Here is a 24614-nt window from a genome sequence, read left to right as displayed (position 1 = left end):
TGTATTTTACTAGAGTTATGCATTTGTTCTATCCTTTTATTTTCTTTTACGTAGGTTCCCATTTTTGTAGCTCTTCAATTTATTGATGGTACTGTCCTCTACTCCCAACACAAGCACCGGTGCTTTTTCTTCAGATCTTCCCCATTTTCTTGCTTTCTACTCCAAATGGCGATCTGGGTATTGTTTGTTTATGTGGTTTAGCATGTACATTTGCTTCCTTTATATATTGGTGTTAAGAATTTTTTATACTAGAAAATTACAATCATTTGGTTTGTTTTTGAAAAATTAAACTAAAAATGTAATTGAAATCCTATATTTTGGATTCTGTATAGAAAAGAGAAGTTCCTTTAGGTGAGCTCATTAATCTTGTAATGTAAGTTTCTTTCTTAGATCTCCTTCCTTTTATCTATTCCTGGTGAACAATTAGAAGAGGTATGCTTAGTTTATTTGATTTGGATTGCAAATCTGGTTCTTCACATTTTAGGTGAATGTAGGAACTTATTTTATGATGCAGTTCTTAGTTAGAAATTTGTGGAAGTCTACATCTTTTAGTTAGTAGGAAGTCCCATTTTGGGCTGTTTTTCAACAGAAAATGTTTTATAAGAAATAACTAGGTAACATTGAATCTAAATTTTCCCCATAATTTTGGAGCCTTTTATGGCCAGGTTTTAGGTCTTATCCCCTTTCCTTGATTTTGTTTGAAATGTGGTGAATGATTCTGGTGTTTTAGGTGGTTAATCACTGGAGTAGTACTTCTTATATACTTTTGTGGAGATATGAAATTGGTGATTCTCTTGCAAAATCTGAGTACTTTGACTTGTTCGATTCTGATAGTTCCTGAGAAACTGCAATAGAGCAAGATAAAGAAGGCCTTCCTTCAGCATTTTCTCATTGCTCTGGATTCTCATTCTCTTCTCATGCCTTCAGATATTTTTTCTTTCTTTTAACTTTCATTCAAAATTGTGACGTGGTTATATTTTCCCGGATTGAATGCAGTTATTATATAGATTACTGGTTTCTGAACCTGATTTCAGCTCTCTTTGTACACACACACATATATATGTATATGGGCATGTTATGATGCATATTCTTTCTGAGTTGCAAGTATCATATTACTGTTGCCTAAGATTCCATTAAATTATGTATAGTAAGAATTTGACAATAGAAGAATGTTTATATTTCTTTGCTTCCATTGTTTTAGTGAATAGGTGATTATTCCTTTTTACTTTATTTAATCAAGCCATGATATTATCTCCTTTCCTTTCAAGTGTTCCGCAACATACTAGTGGTTTGCTTTCTTTAATAGCTTCAGTTTTTATCTTGAGATTTTATATTTTCTAGCCCTTCTGTCATTTTTTTCGGGCCAAGTTAAACAAAGGGGTAGGAGCATCAAATCTTCGGTCTCTGTTTGATTGTTAGTTATGTTTTGAAGCTTCTTCCTTCCGTATTACTACAATTTTTTAGTCATAAGTTTCCTGGGATCCATTGAGTTAAGCAGTTCTTCTTTATCCAATTTGTGTATCTGTGCTGAAATCTGAATTCAGCCTATCTAATGCAAGATTTGGAGTTGGTCACTGTTTTGGATGCACTGTTCAGGGACACAGTTTATGAAACCCTGATGCTGCTTCAATCTGCATTGAAGGAAATTTGCTTGAATAATTATCATTTTTATAATGTACAAGATTAATTTATGTTCGCCTTTCTATTGCTATATGTGTTTGTGTTGTTCACCTCTTTTGTGTGTCAATTAGCTATTCACCTTTTAATACCTAGTCTGTGATTAGTCCACACACATTTTCTGTAATCATTTGAATAACCAACCATTTTCTGTAATCAATTTGCCAGGGTGGCTTTGAGTTTCTTGTGCTTTCAGTTGTTTTTGTGTGATATATTGGTGCATTCTCTATAGGAAGCTAGATGGGTTCAAGATTCCCATCTCATAAGCTCGGCAATGGGCTTTATGTATCAGGCAGACCAGAGCAGCCTAAAGAAAGGACTCCGACCATGAGCTCAGTGGCCATGCCTTACACTGGTGGAGATATTAAGAAGTCTGGAGAACTGGGGAAAATGTTCGATATCTCTATGGATGGTTCTAAGTCCCGGAAATCTGGGCCTATAAATATTGCTCTTTCTAGGACTGGATCTTTCGGGGGTGCTGCTTCACATTCTGGACCGATGATGCCTAATGCAGCACCTCGGTCAGGCTATACCACATCAGGTCCTGGTGTCAGTGGAGGCATGTCCAGTTCAGCCTCATTAAAAAAGTCAAACAACTCTGGGCAACTGAATGGACATGGGGATTCTGTAATGAGATCATCTGGTCCACAATCTGGTGGTGTAACTCCTAGTGGACGTCAAAATTCTGGTCCTATTCTTCCTGTTCTCCCTACAACGGGCCTTATTACGTCTGGGCCCATTTCTTCAGGCCCACTGAATTCCTCCGGGGCTCCTCGGAAATTAACTGGTCCTTTGGAATCTATGGGATCAATCAAAGTAAAAAGTTCTGCTGTTCATAATCAGGCTGTTAATGTTCTTAGCCAAGATGATGACATTTCTTTCAAGAGGAACTTCCCAAAACCAATATTATGGGTACTAATACTGCTTTTCATAATGGGTTTCATTGCTGGTGGTTTTATTCTTGCAGCAGTGCACAACGCCATTCTTCTCGTCGTCGTTGTGGTCCTTTTTGGTGCTGTTGCTGCATTATTTGCTTGGAACTCCTGTTGGAGGATAAAAGCTATTACAGACTTCATTGCCCGTTATCCGAATGCAGAGCTAAGAAATGCAAAGAATGGGCAATTTGTGAAAGTTTCTGGGGTATGTAAGATAAGTTAATTATTTTTTTGCTCAACTTCTATTTGATATGATATATTCATGATTGCTGTCATTTTCTTAACTTAAGAAAGATTGAAAAGGTTGAAAAAAAAATCTTCATGATTCCAAAGTATTCAATCTAGTCTAGTGATGGTGTATACATTCACACCAACTTATGTAGTAGTAATGTGCATACAATGTAGCGATTCCATGTGATTGAGCCTGTAGTGCTTACCTGGATCTTGTGTTGATTCCTTAGCAATCATAAAATTTTCACTATAAGTGTAACACCCCAACCGTATCCGACCCGGATACGAGTCCGAAGTGTCACATTGACTTTTCAAACCTTGACTCTTAAGAAAAATCCCGGGAAATTTAAAATTTTATTTAAAACAAAATACAGACTTTATCAGAGTGCTCGAACTTAATGACTTATTACATGCCAACACTTTATACATAACCAAATACATACTTTGTCAAATATTTCTGATCTGATCTTTTGGTAAGGAAAACTGACATGTCTTGCTCCGCATCACTCTTTACTCTTCTCGAAACCTACGTGTGAAACAATCACACGCTAAGTCGAAGACTTAGTGAGGCATAACAACTTATAATGCACTTTAAAACATATATCGATACATGCATGTTCTGTTCTATCATGTTATAGCAATTCCATGCATTTTTCATATCGTATAAAATCATATCAGATTAATTGCAGTAAATACATACATACATATAATTCATCATTAACAGTTTATCATATAATCACATACTTTTCAATCAAACACTATACACACAACATCATATTATTTCTATAGCATTTATCATACCACTAACTTATATTTGTTCATATCTCTGGATTAGCCCATGTACGTATGTGAGAACTATCGATATGTGAGTCTATAGAGGTTGTGCACTAATGCTGTCACCACAGCTCGTATAATTGCACCGAAGTGCCGCGTAGAATTGCACCGTAGTGCCATATAATAATGTCCATAAGGACCACATAGAATTCCTTAAGAATCATATACATATGCTAGGGATCAAGTATGTGTCTTTCAAGACTTCACACATGTTCCACAGAATATATATATATCCCGAAAGACCGCGTAGAATTGCACCGTAGTGCCATATAATGATGTCCATAAGGACCACATAGAATTCCTTAAGAATCATATACATATGCTAGGGATCAAGTATGTGTCTTTCAAGACTTCACACATGTTCCACAGAATATATATATATCCCGAAGGACCGCGTAGACCCTCGACTCTTGGCATGCCAACTATACCCCTAGCTCTCATGACACATAACATGGGCGTTATCATTTATTTCATTTCAATATTCACATAAACGTGTAATTCACTTTCACATATCACATATCACATAGCTTCTTTTCATATTATCACATAGTCACGTAGTTCACTTACACGTAGATCATTTCCATATAATTCACATGTCACATATCTCATGTTCTTGTATAATTTCTATCATTTCTCACCCAATCACATTTATTCATGTAAACATACTTATCATATCTTGTTCACATAAGATCATATACTTCATATAACATATAGAAACACCTAGAACACTTTCACGTAGTTTATAGTCATAGGTCTTATCTCATAACATATACTTGTTTTCACATATATATTTCATATCATTTCTTATACCATCACATGATTCATTTAACATACATAACATATCATGTAACATTATAATAGAAATATCTATAAGTAATATCACTTAGAGCACATATACTTATAGTCACATTTCTTATAACTTAATCTTATACCTTCTCTTAGACATATATATATATATATTCACATGTTCAGGTAATCCACCATTTCATCACATAATTATGTATTCATATAACTCATTTCATTTCATATCTACCTATATATATATATTCTCAAGATTTATCCTAATATAAATCATATAGCACTCTTATAATTCATATTCATATTCATCTATGTCAGACTTATAAACACATCTCACTTCTATTATTTCTTTATGTATATAATCTAATCTGTTTACTTAATTCAATTTCATATAAATCTTATAATCTTCTCATATAGCTTCATAAATTTCTATCATACAACCCCTGTGTTATAGTTTTATTTAAACATATGAATCTTTCCCATCTAGCTTATCTTATATGTTCATATTATCATTTATGTTCAAATCTCCTAGTTAGTGTACTATTCTCACATCATCCTATAGATCAATATTATCTAGCTTATTTCACTTATCATATAATAATATAATTATATTTTACTATGATCACATAGTTTATATCTCATATAATTCATAACCTTTCTTATGTAATCACTTATACTTTCTCACCTAACACATAAAAGAACAGATCAATCCATATAATCAAGCATACATACATGCATATTCAATTCATGCCTTTAATCATGCATTCATGTGTAACACTTCAGGAAATAGACTCATCGCAAGTCTTATTCCCATCGCACATCATATACTATTGAATATGCACTCACCTGGGCCTCGTTGTTTGAATCAATCCTAATCCTTAGTTTGTTCCGGAACAAGCTTTCATTCTATATCTACATAATAATACATTAATACTTATCAGTATACTGATTGATATATTCGAAACTATCACTCCTTAGTCTCAAAGAAAAGCCAATTTCATCTTTTAATGAAGGTATGCATCGATGCACTACACCATGCATCGATGCATAAATCCTATTCGATGTTTGTATTTAATGGGGATGCATCGATGCACTCCTTATGCATCGATGCATAAATCTTATTCGATGTTTTCTATTTAAATTCATGCATCGATGCACTGCATGTGCATCGATGCACCTTAAACAATTTCTGGTATTTATCATCGATGCATCGGTGCACAATGAATGTGCATCGATGCACATTGCCCAGAACTGACATTTTAGCACGTAAATCATCAACTCTTCCCTTAATTCTTCTATTCTAAGCCCCTATTTTGACATTAAACTCAATTATCATTACTTGAACCAACTTATATCTATGTAAATCATCTTTAACCTCAAAATCCTATCTTCTTTATGAGATTCAAGAATCATACCAAATTTTCTATATGTTCTAAATCCAATTCTATCACTCCAAATCTCTTAATTTAACCATTGACAAGTCAAATTTAACTTCCAATTTAAGAAATGAACTCTACTTCAAGATTTCACTTTTCTACTTCATTTCTTTAATTCTTCATCTACTCCTCATCTTATAGTTTTAAGATAATCTAAGCTTTCCTTAAGCTTAGTTATTATCTAAGGATCAATAAGCAACCTTAAATTCATCAAGAATTTGATCCACAAGAAAACTCACCTTTAGCTTGGCTCTCCCACGTATGAAGAAGAAGAAAGGAGAAGAGAACTCTGGATGTTTCTCATTTCCCACGTTTATATTACCTTTTAAAAGAAAGATAAACATCTTTCTGATCAAATGACCATAATACCCTTAATTTCCTTTAATAATTACCAAATAACCTTCAATATATATTCAAATAATCATTGAATTCTTTCATTCTTCTACTTTAGTCACCAAATTCTGAAACTTTACAATTTGGTCACTAACCCGGTATTGCGGATGTTACAATAAGATTGTTTGACCTAAATTGTGTAAATCATTCCTTTTATTTTATCTATGTGGTTTGATGTCTGGTATTAAACGATGAACTAAAATTTGAGTCAATGCCAAGTAACTCAATACCCCTATGTTGTGTCGACTTTTTATATTCCTTAAAAGTACTTGTTTCCGACTCCCATATCCGAATATAACTCTCATCCCAAGTCTAACGCTCCAAATATATGGAAAAACTAAAAAATAATGGAGCATACCTGTATTGGACGCATATCTGCACCCAACACTCATCCCCGAGTCTAAGTAACATTGCAAGTCCCTATTGTTAATTACTTTGGTCTAAGCCTGTTGGATAAAAACCAGTGCACATGGAGACATAAATGAGCATTTATACTATGAACATATGATCCCTGTATCTGTTGCACATCATTGGCTAGCGAAATTGAGTCACCAGTTGTCTGTGCTTGTGTAGTTTTGCTTTTTATTGAAATAATTTGATTTGAACTGCTTGTTTATGTGTAGATGACATTGATTACGTGTTTGATCTTAATTTTTGAAGGTGGTCACATGTGGGAATGTACCTCTTGAGTCATCCTTCCAAAAAGTTCCAAGATGTGTTTATACATCTAGTAGTTTGTATGAGTATCGAGGATGGAATTCCAAAGCTGCGAATCATAATCATCTCCGTCTTACTTGGGGACACCGATTGTTAGAAGTGAGCAATCGAACTGCTAATTTTTATTCTATTATTTCCTGAATTTTTAAGAAAAAATGTTATTTTCAAGGGTTCGTTGTATTTACAAGTCACAATATTGTTCCGTAGGCTTCTTTCTTGTTTGTTATTCTTTGACAAGCTGTTTGTTATTTTCTGTGGTCTAAAATTCATATTTATCTAGTTGCTATCGCAAGAGGGTATTCTTTACGCTTTCTGTAATTATGGGATTTAAGTCGGACAATAAAACCTTTTCATCTGCAGCTTAAGATGCCTTTGAACGTAACATTTGTGCATGTCATGTTAACTGAGGCGTGCAGTTGACTTCTATATCTCGGATTTCCAGTCTGGGTTGAGGGCATTAGTAAAAGCAGGCTATACAACCAGGGTGACTCCTTATGTGGATGACTCGATTGTTATAGATGTCAACCCAGCAAATGAAAAGTTGTCTCCCGAGTTCATCAAGTGGTTGGAGAAAGGAACCTTTCAAGTGATGACCGAGTAATGCAAATGAAAGAAGGGTAAATGTTCTATCCTATTCACAGTTTCACCATAATATTAAACCTTTGGTACTTGAACTCTAATGTAGTGGGTATGTGCTTAGTTCGGGTATGATCAGATATTTCCAAGTTCTTTCCATGTACGTGGAGGATCTTTGGAGGTTATATTCGCTTATACATGTGTCGGTTACGAGTGCCAGACACAGGTTTAGATTTGAGATGAACCCAATCTAAATCCCAAACCGAACCAAATAAAACCAAAAATGACTTGAACTGTAATCAACCCAAGTTTGACCAAATTTGAAATGATCCATGTCTGATGGTCCAAACTTGAGATGACTTGATCTTATCATGTTCAAACTCGAACTGCTCAAACCTTAATGGTCTGAACTCCAAATTGTCTAAAGTTGAAACGATCCATACTTGAATTAGCCTTAAGTTGAAGTTTGATGGACTCAAACCTACCCATAGCCACCTCTAGGCCTAGCACAAGATGTACATTTAGCTTTAGATTGATGTGGATTATTGAGCTTGGTTATCGTACAGGTTGTCTTATACGGTAGCACCGTACTTGTTTATGAATGTAACTAAGGGGCTGTTTATTTACTTCAGAATGATTAAGCGTTGAATGATTCAAATGCTGAATGATTCAGAGGCTCTGTATGAATTAGCTCTGAATGTGACATGTGTTTGATAATGACTCTGAATCATTCAGAATGTACTTCTGTGTTGAATCATTCAACACTGTTTTGTTGAATCATTCAGAGGTGCGAAACAAACGCGCTGAATGTTGAACGGTTCAACATTCAGCGTTGAATGGTTCCATTAAGAGACAAACAAACAGCCCCTAAGAAATAAGTAATACGCAAACTTAGGGTTGTTTAAGAGGGAAGTGTGTACCGTTGTTTCGCTTGGGGTCAGTGCAACTTAGACCAGCTTGTGTCTGTGTGCTTTCCCCGAGTTTACACTGTCTGTAAAAGTCTGTTGAATGGGCAAATTTTCATTTCTATTAAATCGAGGAAGCCTTGTGGGGGTGCCTGAAGTGTGAAGCTTAATATCTCTAGCTATAACTTATTATGCATGTGAAACCCTATTCTGCATGTTTTGAAGATGATTGTTGAGTGAGTAGGAAAATAAAAGCATTTAAGCTCGGCCTACAACCTCTTTGGTCGGGTGGCAAGAAAAAGGAGTCGTTAGGCTTGTATGCTTGGATTCAAGCCCGAGAAACCTCACTCTCGTTCATAATTAGAAATATAAAAGCATTCAACTTATATTTCTATCCCGAATCCTAGAATAATTTGGTTTGAAAAGCTAGAATCATGTTGTAAACTGTCATTTTATGTTTTTATAGGTATATCAAGGAAGGAAGGACGGTTAGTGTAATGGGAGTTATTCAGAGAGACCACAACGTGCTTATGATTGTCCCTCAACCAGAACCGATCACAACGGGATTGCAATGGGCCAAATGTATCTTCCCGTTCACCCTCGAGGGTATTGTACTGAGATGTGAAGATACGTCGAATAACGCTATACCAGTCTAGTAGCACGTGCATTGTTAACTTCTCTGAATAAGTCTTTTAAGCTTTGTTCACTTTTCAATGCATATTCGTCAACGGTGGTAAAGGTTGGAGTGATGAACCCGAGACGAGAGAGGAGAGCAAGGCAGTTATTAATCCTTTGAACTTCTTGTATAGCTTTTTCCATGTTTCTTTACTTTTATGCAGTCGAGGATTTGGTGCTTTGAGAAGGTTTGTGGGATATTGCTCTATAGAGAAACAAAAAAGTTATTTAAATACCTACAATTTTTGAAATGTCCCTTAAATTTTAAATTGTTATTTCATTTGTCTCGTTAAAATATAAGGGTATATTACATATTTAGTCATTCAACTATTCTTGTGGTTTCATTTTGGTCATCAAACTATTTTTTTTTCAAAATCCTCCCTATATTTAAGTTTTTGTTCTATTTTAATAGTCCAATTCAATTTGATTAATTTTCTAAATTTGTAAATGTAATATAAGAATTTATTTATATAACATTTTTTTTACTCAACACATAAATTTAAGTTATCTTAACAAATAATAATATAACATAAATAATAAACAACATGTCAAGTTATTTGTATTTGAAATTTAATAAAAGAAATGTCAAATTAAAATATCGTAATTTTTTTGAGAGGGAGAAATGAAATCTAAAAAAAAAGTTGACTTATATATATATATAATCGGGTCAAGCCCAACACGCTCCAGCGACCCACGCGGTGACTCTGACCCGAGGAAGGATCCACGCCTATTTGGGTCTTTTGGGTTACCTATGAATGAAGCCCCTCGATATATTTATTTACTTTAACGTGATCCTTTTTCTTTATTTTTTGAGCTTTTAGTTTTGATTTCATTTCATTTTAATCCCATGTTTCATTTATTTCTTTAATTTATTCTCATAATTTTAATTTTATTTTGATTTAATACATTTCTATTTATTGTTGTTTGCATTTGTGTCTTGCAATTTTATTTTCACCCAAAGACATCTTTATCAATTGCAAGGACTACGATTAATGCAATTTATGTGCCATCCGCTCAACAGGGTAACATAGATCTGTAAAGTATAATTCTCCATGCCGAGGAAAAGGATTGCAAAGTGAGGTCAAAAACGGTCAAAATGGTTGCCCATATGGCCAAACGATTTCATATCAATTAGTCCAACGTGTCATATCAATATTATATTATTCTAATAATAGTAGTTAACGACGAATGACTGATTTATTATAAATCCATAATGTTAATGATTAATTCGTTACTTTTAGAACTTCAGTGAGAAAAACAAAATTTTACTTAAATATTAGTGACCTTTTATGTAGTTTAGTCTTATTTAAATTGGTCGTGATATAGAAGGTAGTTTAGTAAAATCCAAATAAAAGCGTAGATGTCAGCAGAGACACCTCCACGTATCCGATGGTTCTTTCTAGTTTCTTGGAAAATTCTCAATACCACGTGTCGAAGCTTCATACTCACTTACCCTCTCGCTCCCAATTACTAAAATGCCCACCTTTTGCTCCCAAAATTTACTCTTTTTCTTTTCCTATTTTTATGTTGATTTCAGCTTATCTTAACCTAAAATTCTCAATTTCTAATCATAAAATTCGAATAATTTTAAGAATTATTTGTCGGCGTTTTGAACAGTTTAAGTTCCTATAATGTTAAAATATAATTATTTTAAATTTTAATTATTTTTATTTCAGATCAAAATCTTAAAGTTTATTGATTGATTAATGACAAATTTATTATTCTATTAACTAAATTTTAATACATTTATTTTATTTATTTTGGACACTAAATGTGATTTTTCTTTTTATAATTTGGAGAATATAAGGTAGTATCTATTTAAAGACTCTCAACTATTTGACAATGGACGCTCATACCTCTACATATGCAATGCTAATATTCGAGACCTCAAGAGATAACAATAAACCTTTTAACCACTGAGGTCGTTTGATTCAAATTTTAGTACTTTTATTTTGTTTGTCTAATTAATATTGTTTTCTTTATGTCAATTTCCTTATAAACTAAAATAAATTAGTTAGTTCAATAATCATACTAAAATAATATATTTTGAAAATTTGAAAATACATATTTGAATCTCATCATATGTGAACTATTTTTGAATGTGCATATTTTATTAATTTGATATTGTATAATAGTTAGAGATGGATCGATAGAATTGACAGGGTGATCGTCCCTAAATATTTTAAATATTTTCTTTATATTTCTATTGATAGTATGTTTTCAATTCCTTCAAAATTTTATAAGTTCATTTTTTCTTATATAAAATTATATGCTCGTCCCCAATAAACTTTAGCTATTAATTATGACTGTAGTTATTTAGATATTATATAATATCATACTTGTAACTTTAAAAATATATAATATTCCATATTTTAATATTTTTTAAAATTATTTAATATTTGTTTTAAATAATTCCAAATCAATATTAAGGAACAAATTCAATTTAGAATCAAATTTCAATCAAATAAAAATTAAAATAAATTAACAATAATTCAAAAAAATGAAAATTAACCTTAATCCCTTTAATAAAACTATTGAATTTATTTTTTAAAAAAAATTTGGGATGAATACAAAAAGCAATATATGTTAAAAAAATTTAATAATTTGATAATAAACGTTCGTAATTTTATTTACGTAATGTTTAAATTTAAAACTTTAAAATATAACAACAAACTCTTAATTACCTTGATGGTTTAATTAAATAAATATAGACAATATCTAATTTTCATTCCATAAATTAATAAATCCAAACAGAATGGCAATTCAGTAATTGCAAAGAATCTCTAAATAAAGTAAAACATTTTCTAATTCATTGTTTTTTACAATTTTTTTAAATTTCACGCTATGCTTTACCAAATTATTATTAAAATATATATAAAAAAAAAAGGAGAGATGAAAGTCCAAAACTTCAAACCCTCGGGGTTAAATTAAACGTAGGCAATCTCTGCAGGTAAAGATTTTACTTTCTCAATTGAAGCAACAACCTCTCTCTAGCTAAAGCCTGCGGCTTTTGGTTTAGTTGGCATTTCCATAAGTCTACTAAGTCTCCAACAGATTTGGTGAAGAGTTGTTGTTTCAAACTCCAAAGGTGTGAGTTTTTAAACTTTGGCAACACTTATCTCTGTTTAATATTTTTTTTTTTTTTGTCTGTTTGGTGTTGCTGGGATTGGGTTGATTTTTGAGTAAAAGTTTGTCTCTTGGTTTAAGATTATTGAGTCTTGTTTAATTTTATTGAATATAACTCTTCAATGATTTTTTTTCCTAAGTAAATGGGTGTAGCTGTGACTTTTTTGGTTGGTGAAGTAAGGGGTGTTTTTTTGGAGGTGTTATTGTCAAGACTATTGATAAAGGTCGACTTGTTTTTGATTGGGTTTGTTTTCTGTTCTTTGTTAGTTTTTATTAGGGTCTGAAATGAAAATTCATCACTGCTGTGTATGCCTATTGTTTGATAGCTGCTAGCGTTGCATGTATGGAGTTTTGGAATAATTTGGAACCGAGGTCTGAACTAGATGAACAGCTGGTCTGGTTAAATGGAATTTTATGTATAGATTATTTAATGTGGTCTTTACTGTTTGCTGATGATGAACTGAAATTCTAGTTGTCTGAAAGGATGAGAGTCTTGCTGGCAGATGGTTCTATGTTAGCCTTAGCTTTACCTCAGTGAAGCTGACGACTTTTGCTTTTGCTTATGATGCGTCTGTATTAGTAAAGTTTACCGTTTTGCATGTATGAATTGGTTTGTTTATTTATTTATTAAGTACTATCTTTCATTGATGTTTGTATCTTTTCTAATTGCATGATCCGCCATTTAAGTTGTGCATTGATTGACCATTTTGTTTGTTTACAGTTAATTTTGACTTTCACATATTTTCTCTTGATGGTTACCAGTGATTTTATCTTGTTACAGATATCAATCTTTTTTTTTTAGTTTCAGTCTTTTGGTTTTGAAATGTCTTTGCCTGCTTGCTTTTGCCATTGCACTATATAGGAAACCTTATTTTAAGAATTCAATTTCTTCTGCATAGTTGCTTGGGTTAAAATGAAACCTTGTATTAAAGTCATGGCCTGTAAATACATCTTCCATCTGATAAATACACGTTTTTCGGATACCATACAAGACATTGCCTTAATTAATTTATGATGCTTTTCTGGCATCTGGGAAAAGCTATATGTCAAAGGAAGATATGAACTAATCATATTTCCTCTTATACATAGAAGATTGAAACTGTTTTCGTATACTATTTGAGATTTGCTAGCTTATTGATGTGCTTTGCTAAGCATGATATCCTTCTGGTGGGAAATTGTCTTATAACAATGATTCTTTTGGCACTATTGTTAACTTTGGCGATATTGTCAACGTACTTGAGACTATGACCTTTTAAGACCTGCAAGTAAATAAAATATATATATATCTATTTATTTGAAAGATACTAATAACACTCTAAAATGTTTAGTATTTTGGATTGGTTAGTTGTTGAGAGGAATTAAGATCCAGGGAAAAAAGTTGATTAATTTTCACATTACAGACTTTCAGAATTGAATTGGTTAAAAATGTATTTTGTAATTTTCTTAACTGTTTTGGGTTGATTTTATTTTCTTATATTTTATGGGTCTAATTTTAAATTTATATAGATGTAGGGTTTGTATATTGTTTCCAATGTTGTCAACAACTCTCCAATTTTCTTGAAGCACCTGTGTCTGACACATGGATGTAGGTATATGATCTCCAAGGATCCGCCAAATACATTGGAAAGCTTTGATTAATCTGACCATAACCGTGTTAGATACATACCTGTATCCGGCACTCATACTCAGAGTCCGAGTAACATAGCTCTAAAGAGTGGTCTAGTTAATCTACAAAACAGACATTTTTTTATGTCAATATGCACGGTTTTCTTGTGGTTTGATATTTGTTGTTGAATACTAAAATACTTATGAAGTAGGGAGTTTGATTTTACCCCTTTTCTTACTTGTAAAGGTACATCCAATGAAAAGAAAAAAATATAGCAGAAATTAGAAAACTTCAATGAAGCAGGATTTTTTGTCCTATTACCTTACTGAGAAAATCTTGTTTGTGCACCAGTTGTGCGCTTGATAATATGCGCAATGCCCAAAAATGTTTGAGTTTGTGGTGCTTTTATTGTCATGGTTCATACCATGAAACAATCATTTGGACAATGTAATGTAATAGTTATATTTGCTTGTTTTCCAAATATTAGGGCATGGTTATTTGGAACTTTTACACCCCCAAGGGGGAACCCAGTAGTTTAGAACTGGAGATTCCAGTTTCGAGATCTAACCTAGTACTTATATTTGCTTGCTTTTCTAATGTTGTTATGGAGCCTGCAGATTTGATAACCTGACCCTATATAGGAACAGAAGGAAAGCAAAAAAAAGATGCTATTTTTCATTTATGTTAAAAGGAGCTTTTGTATATGTGCTAATGCTTGTGATTGGTTAGTGAGTTTTTATTAATTGACAAGGCATTGCATCTATGTTTGCTAGATACACTCATAGAATAATGTGAATCTTACTGTTATTAGGAAAAGAAAGTTTTTGATGATCTATCTCCATAGAACATGGCAACTGAGAGCCCGATGCGAATTATAGGAAATAGTGGGGTCACAGAGTGGCGCTCTTCAAAGGATGCTCTGGTATTTGGTTCCCAATTGAAGGATATGGAAGTGGAGGAGTTGAGGATGCTTTTGAAAGGGAAAAGAATCCATGGAGATCAAACAGAAAAAGTGCCAAATCGAAGTGGTAGTGCTCCACCAAGTATGGAAGGTTCATTTACAGCTCTCGGCAACCTTTTGGCTCAACAGAACGCTAACCTGGATTCAAGTTTGGCTAGTTTGAGCAGTGTCATTGACAAGTGTGAATCTGAGGTGCAGCTGCGCTCTCATCCGGCTTATTTTGCTTACTACTGCTCCAACATCAACTTAAATCCAAGGCTTCCGCCACCCCTGATCTCACATGAAAATCGACGCTTAGCATGCCATATTGGTGGTTTTGGTAATAATTGGAGAGCAACATCTATGGATGATAGTGGCAATGGTTCCTTACCTTTTTATCGAACTCCACTCGCTACACATAAGGAGGAAGTTGAGGATGATAGATCATCCCCTAGACAAGCTTTAGACAAGTGGGCAGAAGATAGTAATGAGCCTTTGCTTGAACAAGACTTGGCATCTTTTGCTGGGCGACACAAGAGTTTGGTTGATCTGATACAGGTATAAACCTGTCTTATCTATTTTTTTTTCATTTGTTCTTCTATTTACTTATTGGTTTACTATATTGTCTGCCATTCCGGATAGATGGTGGTGAGAGTCCTACATTTTCTTTATTATATTGTCTGTCATGCTTCTACTAATATATTACTTAGATATCAATGCGCTCTTACTAATATGCACAGCATATAAATACTCGAAACTTATAAAAGCTCACCATCTTGGTTATAGAGACCTAAATCAAATGAACTCTCAGCAATCTAGGATTTAGGGCGACGAACACAGATATTTAACATTGAAAACTAAAATTAATTATAAAAAAATTTATTTAAACAAAATTGAATTTTACTGGTAGAAAAATTATTAACATATATTAGGGATATTTTTAAATAAAGTACCCCATATATGTTATATGGGCTAAACTCACGATATAATGCACTCAAAATAAATAATTCACGAAATAACGTTCTCCCAATATTATTTGCTGAAATAAGGCGAAATCAACAGTAGCCGTAGGTCGCCATGCACTCCCAGCGACCTCCTAGGTCGCCATGCACGCCCGGCGACCAAGGAGGTCGCCATGCACTCGCGGCGACATCCCCTGCTGCATGCTCGCCTGCTCGCGACCTTGCCGGGACTCCATGGAGACCTACACATGCACGATCTCCCCATTCTTCCCATGCATGAACCGATCCTTGGTCGCCCCGAGTGCCCCATGCATGAATCGATCCTTGGTCGCCCCGAGTGCCCCATGCATGAACCGATCCTTGGTCATCCTTGGTCGCCTCGAGTGCCCCATGCATGAACCGAGCCCCGAGTGCATGGCACGATCTCCCCATGCATGAATCCTTGGTCGCCTCGAGTGCATGGCGACCTCCTTGGTCGCCGGGCGTGCATGGCGACCTAGGAGGTCGCTGGGAGTGCATGGCGACCTATGGTTGGGTTGTGCATGTCCCATGCACAGAAGCAAGCCACGTCGTAGGTCGCCCGGAAGGCATGACGACCTACGGCCACACTATTGATTTCGCCCTATTTCAACAAATAATCTTGGGAGAACGTTATTTCGTGAATTATTTATTTTGAGTGCATTATATCGAGAGTTTATCCATGTTATATGTATGTGTATATAAATATGTCCTATTTCCGAATATTTTTTAAATTACTGACAAGTCCAACCCTTAGATACATCTGTATCAGACATTTGAACCTGAGGCATTGTAACATATATAGAGATCAAACAAGTATACATAAAATTTAATAAACTAAAACTATGGATATGCAGTGCCCATTTCAATGAAACTGAAATTTGAAGGATTGGCATTAAGCATCAGAATTAAACTGGAACCTATATTGAACTTTAAGTAGCAAGAAATGTGAGTTTGATCTTTTTGTTTTCTATTTCAATAAATGCATAAAAAAATATGATGTATCTTAGCACCATTATCTGTATCGTTCTCCCCTTTAGGTGTTTCTTACACTCATTTCTTCCTTCTACCCGAATTTTAATAAATTCATTTCTTGTACTTTATATAAGAATCCAACTTAAGGAAAATGGTAATGGTGTTAAAATTCTGTACTTAAACGTGGACATGTTGCTTTATTGTTGATGATGTGACATGCAAACATGAATTTTTTGGCCTAATGGCACGCATCATTCCTAAAAGAATATTTTTAATAGAAAAATTGTTCTTTTGAGTTAATCAAATAACTATTTATGGTTTTATTAAAGGAAAAATTAATCCACCTAAGCTTACCGTGCAGGTTAAAGAAAAATTAATCCACCTTAGCATACCACGGAGGTTATTACCAGAACGACACATCATATAAATTAAAAGGCAATATCTTAATACCACTAGCAATTATCCGTAAAGTTGCTTTTAATTAAAGTATATGGAGTAAATTCATTAGAATTGGGATAGAGAACTAAAACCATTGAATAGAAATTGAAGGATCAAATTCGAACTTCAACCTCTGATAAATATACTCTATGCAGCCATGGATGGTCCTATGAAAGTTTGATAAAAAGCTTCTTGGAACTGGGTTTACATGTCTTGTGTGCTAGTTTTTTCTTCAATATTAGCATATGTTGATTAAGTAGTTTTCAGCATTTTGCATTTGGATCATTATTTGTATCATCTTATATTGATGTTATACTTATTTTCTTGATAAATGTGTAGGAAGACTTCCCTCGCACCCCTTCACCTGTATATAGTTTGTCACGCTCATCAGGCATCACAACAGCAGATGAACCTATAGATCATGATGTTAATGCAATCTCATCAAACTTTCCTTCCATCAATGCTTCAAAAGTACCAGAACTGATCTTAAGTTCTGTTGATGTATGCGTGGATAAAAGTGCCCTAGATGTTCATGCTACCAGTTTGATACCCCACAAGGATTCTTCAGAGACCTCTATTCAGAGCTCATCATGTCCTGAACAGACAGGGAGATTATCAACATCTTTGAAAGAAGATACAAACATGAAAGATATTAGGCCGGATGCTGATGCATCTGGTGATGTTCAACAGTCGGTTGTACTTTCCACTGTAGAGTCCAGAATGAGAAAAAAACAAGAAGCACAACAATCTCATGGAAGGAATATGCCACGAGAATATTATTCATCCATTCAATCAGCTCCCACACAGCAGGCCCAAGGACTTGCAGCCCAGGCTATTTCTCAAGGATTGAGCCATCTGTATAGCCATCCTAAGTTCTCTTCTGTGGTGTCACAACCATTATTGCATTCTTCTGGAGTCACACCTCCCATGTATGCAACAGCAGCACCATATATGACTTCTGGGAACCCATTGTATGCCAATTTTCAGCCATCTGGTCTGTATGCTCCACAATACAATATCAGTGGATATCCCATGAACCCTGCATTTCTTCCCCCATTTATGGGAGGATACTCTTCTCATGCTGCTGTTTCTTTGCCATTTGATTCTACTGCTTCTGGTTCAAGCTTCAATAATCGAACTTATGGTGCTTCAACTGGGGAAAGTACTCCAAATACAAGTGATTTGCAGCATCTTGGCCACTTTTATGGGCACCACGGCTTAGTGTTGCCACCTTCCTTAGTTGATCCGCTTCATATGCAATACCTCCAACATTCTTTTAGCAACATATATGGTCCTTCTGTTCAGCATGGTCATTTGGCATCGTCTGGTGTTACTGGGGGCCAAGTTGATCCTTTTGTGCAGAAAGAGTCAAGTGGTGCTGCTTATATTGGTGATCCAAAACTTGAGCCTCCAATTAATGGGAGGCTAAGTATTCCAAGTCCTGGGAAAGTTGGAAGTATTGGTGGTGGCTATTATGGAGGTCACCAAAGCATGGGTGTCATTGCCCACTACCCAACATCACCTCTTGCCAGTCCACTGATGCCATCATCACCTGTTGGTGGAATGACTCCTCTAGGTCGCAGAAATGAAACTAGGTTTCCTCCAAAAGCAGGACCATATTCTGGATGGCAAGGACAGAGGGTCAACAGCTTTGAAGACTCCAAACGACATTCTTTTCTCGAAGAACTTAAATCCAGCAATGCCCGAAAATTTGAGCTCTCTGATATATCTGGGCGTATAGTTGAATTCAGGCAGTTTTCTCTGTCAAGTTTGTTTTCATTCTCTATATAATATGTGATTATTATCTCCAGTGGAAGAAATAATTTAATACCTGTTGGACTTCAGTGTTGATCAACATGGGAGTCGATTTATCCAGCAGAAGCTGGAGAATTGCTGTGTTGAGGACAAAGAGTCTGTTTACAAAGAAGTCCTTCCACATGCTTCAAGATTGATGACTGATGTTTTTGGTAATTATGTTATTCAAAAGGTATGGTTTTAAATGTTTATTAATGCTTTAAATGATTTACTTTCTAAAAAAAATGAATGCTTTAAGTAATTGACTTTTCATGGGAATTGTAAAAAAATTGGATAACATATTTGTGATTGCCTAATTTTGTTGCTGTGTTGCAGTTTTTTGAGCATGGAAGTTCCGAGAAGCGAAATGAACTTGCTGATCAATTGGTTGGAAATATGTTGAACTTTAGTCTGCAAATGTATGGTTGTCGTGTGATACAGAAGGTATGTGGAACTTTTCACTAGAATAAATGTTTGCAGGGGTTGAGCTTGAACATTTCAGTGGGCAAAACTCACTCTCATTATTTTAAAATGTTGACCCTCAAAAGAAGAATCATTAAAACGAATATTATCATCAAATATCATGATCAGTTTGAAAATACGCCTGGTATTCATGTACTTAGCTTTTACTTATACATAAACATATTTCTTTTTAAATATAATTTGCAATAAGAGTCAATAATGGGTGTGCCCTTTCCAAGCCATACATTCTTTTATAAGCTATTAAAATATCAATGTATTGAACAGTAAACCCCTAAAACAGCAGGACAATCAGCAAAGCCATAAATTATTATATTAATACATGTCCCTCTAGTGAGGTCTTAGCTTCTTTTCTCGATGAATATCTATTTGTGCATTCAACTTATTGTATTATATGATCACATAAATCTCTTGCATGCATTCTGATGCTTAACAGCCCTTTATTTGGTTAATTATGTTGGATTAATTACTGGTTATTCTTGTTGATATGCACATTAATGTATATTCCAACATATGTATCTTGATATGTTCATGTATGTGGAGATTTTTTTTGATAGAATTTGGAGGTCTCATTAAAAGCTCCCTTCGTATTCTTCCACATACTTAGAAGTATGTTGAAGAACATTGGAAGGGAGAAAAGAGTACCTCATATTTTATTAAATATAATACCAAGTCCATGAGGAATCACCAAACCCACATACGATAATAAACACCAATACAAACCATATCACCTAGAAATCTTACATCGTCAAACAAAAAGCCCCTAAACCAATTAGAATACACCTCAAGATGTAAGATAACATAGCAAAAAAAAAACCAACAATTACAACCACAAACTTAAAAATGCCTCTTAATACAGCTGCCGAACAATCACAATCCAATTGGAGGATCAAGTTCTAAAGAAATATTGCAATCTTCAGGAACCCAAGAATTAGGTTTGAAGGAAGGATCAACTTCATGCACCAAGATTTTGAATAAATGATCCCCGACCTTCAACTCAAACAACTCATTAATTCTCCCTTGAGCATTTGTGAGTATTTGGATTTTCGCCCGATCAAAAGACGAAGGGAACTCACAACTGTTATCAATTGCTATTAACTTGCCCCACTTAGTAGCTATGTTTTTGAAAGTATCCCAATTCCAAGCGTGAAAAGGAATACCTTCGCAAACTAGCCAAACGCGTCGGCTCTCCACCATTAGGCTCTCAGACCAAGTTTCCACTCTGGAAAACCATTATGCAAGAGTCTCTAACTTATCATCCTTCACGCTTCTCAACGAATTAGAATCTTCAAAAACCATTAGAACTACATTTCCAGCAGCTCTCATAAGCGTGAAACCCGCTAGTCCTTTGGCTTGTATTTGGTTAGCAAGATTTTCAATCTTGATAAAGTTCTTGCACCACCCCACAAGACAATTACTTAACACGTGAAGCTTCTCTTCGTCCACAACTCCCTCAACTTCACAGTGTTTAATCCTCATAACCTCTTCCCTCCCAGACTTACGTTGAACAACCTTCGAGGACTTTCGCCAGTAAGACTGTCGGGGTTTATATTTAGCCAAAGAGACTCTAATTCTGCTGTCGTAAATAGTTGAGCATCTCTTGAAGTGTATAAAAATGGTAAATAGTCTACCATCTTGAAGTGTATTTTCCAATGGGCTTCAGTTATGGATGATGACAAAAACATGTTCATCAATTTAGTGCAGTTTTCTGACTGATTATTTTTGTGTTCTTTTTCCAGGCTTTAGAAGTGATTGAGCTTGATCAAAAAATACGACTTGTTGAGGAGCTTGACGGTCATGTTATGAAATGTGTGCGTGACCAAAATGGGAATCATGTGATACAGAAGTGTATAGAGTGGATCCCTATGGATAGAATTGGGTTTATTATTTCGGCCTTTTGTGGTCAAGTTGCCATGCTTTCTACTCATCCCTATGGTTGCCGTGTCATTCAGGTAATAATACATTTTGTTGGTCTCTACAAGATTCTGGCCGAACATGGTCTTATTTTATACAACTGTTACACCATGTTCTTATCGTTTGCTGTTCTTTCAAAATTTATGATAGAGAATTTTGGAGCATTCTTCAAACGAACTGCAAAGTCAATGCATCATTGATGAAATTCTGGATGCTGCTTATGACCTTTCTCAAGATCAGTATGGAAACTATGTTACACAGGTTCACTTTTAATTTCTGATTCAGTTTATTGGTGGCTGATTGAACCATTTCTATTAATTCTGTATTTGCTTCTCAAAGTTTAGCACCGTCTTTAGAGAGCCTAGAGCAGCTTATTTGTGTTGCCAATTTGTTGACCTGCTGTCTAGTGATTGTGAGTGACTATGTTACTTGGACTAGGACGTGAGTGTTGGATATGAGTATATATCTGACTCTGGTATATTCAATTTTCTCTAAGTCTTTCCATGTATTTGGAGGGTCATATTTTCTATACCCATGTCTGGATATGTGTCTAACTTGGGTGTCGGGCATGGTGTTTTAAAAAATGAAGAGTTGGAGCAACGGAGGTGCATGGCATGTCTGTTAGTGCTTTCTTATTCCTTTTTCTTTTTAGCTTCTTTTGTTAGTTTACATTTTCTATTACTGATATATTGGTAGTTATATTCTGTGGAAGTTGGTGGTAGTGGAAATTTATCCTTGTCGATAATATTGACTATAGGGAAACTCGATAAAATCAAGGTCTCTTCGTTGGTTCCTGATTATTTTTCTTTTGTACCTTTTAACTTAGTTTCTAATCTCTTGATTGACATCAATTTTCTGTTGCATTTTACTACTCACAGCATGTTTTGGAGAGGGGAAAGCCACAAGAAAGAGGCCACATTATTAGCAAGTTGACTGGGAAAATTGTACAGATGAGTCAACATAAATATGCGTCAAATGTTGTTGAGAAGTGCTTGGAGTATGGCGATAGTGCTGAACGTGAGTGTTTGGTTGAGGAGATCATCGGACAATCTGATGAAAATGACTCTTTATTGGTGAGTCGAGTAAAAAGTATTTATCACAACCAATTATATTGTTAGCTTCAGTGCTCGGCAAGAACTCTTCTCTTATTGGGTTTTTCTTCTCTTTGAACTGCTGAATAATTAGTTTCTCTGAGTTTTTCCAATATTAGCCATTTTCTTTTTTCAGTTTAAACCTTAGTGCTTCCACCTTTATATAATTTTGAAGATCGAACCAACTTCTTATGAAACAATAAATGAATAGCTTTGTTTGGATAACCAAATTACGCAGGGATGAAAATAATAACTTCTGTAAGTGTATTTAGTTTTTGCGTGTTGTGGAAGTTTTGATCATTGTATAAATTGTTGGCACTCGCCGGATATTTGGGCTTTCTACAAATATGGTAAACTCAAGTTTGTTTCATCGTCTTTCTTCACTTCTGTATTTCTCTTCCCTCTTTGTGCCATAAAACTACATTCCTTTGTTCCTCGGGGATCCACGGATCACAATGTGCTTTTAGATTAAACTTTTTTCTGGTGGCAGGTTGTCAAACAAATAATCGCTCTTGTTTGTTCTTCCCAAAATTTTTATTTTCGGTGTTTATATAATGCATTGCATACATTATGAACCATCGAGGGAACATGAATGTTTATGTTGTGTGATTGACGTATCCAAATACACTTGGAATTTTACATCTTTACTTTCTTTTCCTTCAGTTTGTCCCTAATATGAAACTTTATGGACTTGTTATAGAGATTATGATGCCTTACTAGCTTGAAGATTTGATTTTTGTTTCTTGTTCTCTGATGTTTCTTTTGCTCACAATTTCTTGTTCGGACTTTCCTATGGTAGACGATGATGAAGGACCAATTTGCAAATTATGTGGTCCAGAAGGTTCTTGAAGTAAGCAATGATAGACAACGAGAACTATTGCTGGATCGCATTAGAGTTCATCTCAATGCTTTGAAGAAATATACTTACGGGAAACACATTGCTGCTCGGTTTGAACTAGTGCTCGGTGAAGGTGCGTGAATTTTCTATTCAATCACGCGCATGTCTCGTGTTTTGCGTGCCTTGGTCTATCGGAGTTCATGTCATTAGGATTCTAAGGGAAATATAATTGTTTATTTCGGTAGCCAAACAGTCTTTTGTATTTGCCGTATTTCCATTTTGCTGATTTAGTCCAACATAATTGAATACTCGATCGATTATGCAGAAAGTGATGCCTCGGCCTCGGGGAATTAGCAATCAGCGGAGAAGGCGTGACTCGGAAAAGCTCTTTATCATTGTTAGGAAAACAACAGCCTGGAACTGTTGCAGGGCTGCTTGATAAATAGCTAAAATGTTGGGGAATAAATTATTACTGTATGTTTTAAACAGTTAATGTATATCTATGTATAGAACCAAACTACTTAAAGCTTGCAGTGATTGCTTTGAAATTTATTGAAATTTGACAATTGCTTGCAGTTTCTCCTTATGCATGTATGTATGCATGGTGAACAAATGATGCATGTCTACACGTATGTATGGATTAAACTGTTTATGTATATATTCCCGAATCAAGACAAGAAGTTCATCCTTGTTCTTTACATCATGCTTAGCCCTGCAAGGATAACATGAACAAAATTGCAATCCTTTAAACTAACCAATGCTGGCAATGCTTATTACAAGTTTGGAGAATCGACCAAGTAATGTCACCTCGTAAGAGAGAATTTACTTTAGGATTTTTCCTAAAGCCCTCGAAGACATCACTGTTGATGTTGACATCAGCATAACATGCTTCATTGATCTGTTCTGCCCATGATCTTGTATTATTTCAAATTTTGGCTTAATAAGGTATTAAGTCTATTATTTCATAACCAGTTTTTTCTCAAACTTGTTGATCTTTTATCACCAGATAGTAACCTGGGTAGGCTTAATAAGGTATTAACTCTTGTAATACCTTCCAAGGCTGAACACTCTTCATCTTCTGCAACTGAAATGCACTGGGCAAGACTCCTCCTTGACTGCCCTGCCGACTTCCAAGACAACCTTTCTTCCGACTCTTCTGTTACAGGAACGATTTCCATACAACCATGAAATGCGTCTGATTCACCCTGAGAATCTCCTTTATTATCAGCCACCATCGTTTCTCCAGATTCCTTGG

The 24614-nt window shown here is 34.8% G+C and overlaps 1 protein-coding gene and 1 pseudogene across 4 annotated transcripts; both read left to right on the top strand.

Moving 5' to 3' along the window:
- LOC120138762 overlaps positions 1-9267 on the top strand; it is a 31596-nt pseudogene extending 22329 nt beyond the window's left edge.
- A 2796-nt stretch (positions 9268-12063) lies between these two features.
- On the top strand, positions 12064-23941 carry LOC120138829 (pumilio homolog 5-like). Of its 4 annotated transcripts, XM_039154233.1 has the most exons (11): positions 12064-12265; positions 12776-12837; positions 14721-15407; positions 17582-18993; positions 19088-19229; positions 19373-19480; positions 21256-21468; positions 21581-21691; positions 22309-22503; positions 23321-23492; positions 23685-23941. In XM_039154233.1, the coding sequence occupies exons 3-11, from the start codon at positions 14757-14759 to the stop codon at positions 23711-23713; spliced, it is 3033 nt and encodes a 1010-aa protein (XP_039010164.1). In that variant the 5' UTR covers positions 12064-12265; positions 12776-12837; positions 14721-14756; the 3' UTR covers positions 23714-23941. The 4 variants fall into 4 exon arrangements, with proteins under 4 accessions (XP_039010164.1, XP_039010161.1, XP_039010162.1 ...); XM_039154230.1 differs by lacking the exon at positions 12776-12837; XM_039154231.1 differs by lacking the exon at positions 12776-12837 and having other exon boundaries at positions 14683-15407.
- Positions 23942-24614: the final 673 nt, after the last annotated feature.

This window comes from Hibiscus syriacus, unplaced genomic scaffold (genome assembly GCF_006381635.1).
Source record: "Hibiscus syriacus cultivar Baekdansim isolate YM2019G1 unplaced genomic scaffold, ASM638163v2 tig00110705_pilon, whole genome shotgun sequence".
Lineage (NCBI taxonomy): Eukaryota > Viridiplantae > Streptophyta > Magnoliopsida > Malvales > Malvaceae > Hibiscus > Hibiscus syriacus.
This window is presented reverse-complemented; position numbering and strand designations above follow the sequence as displayed.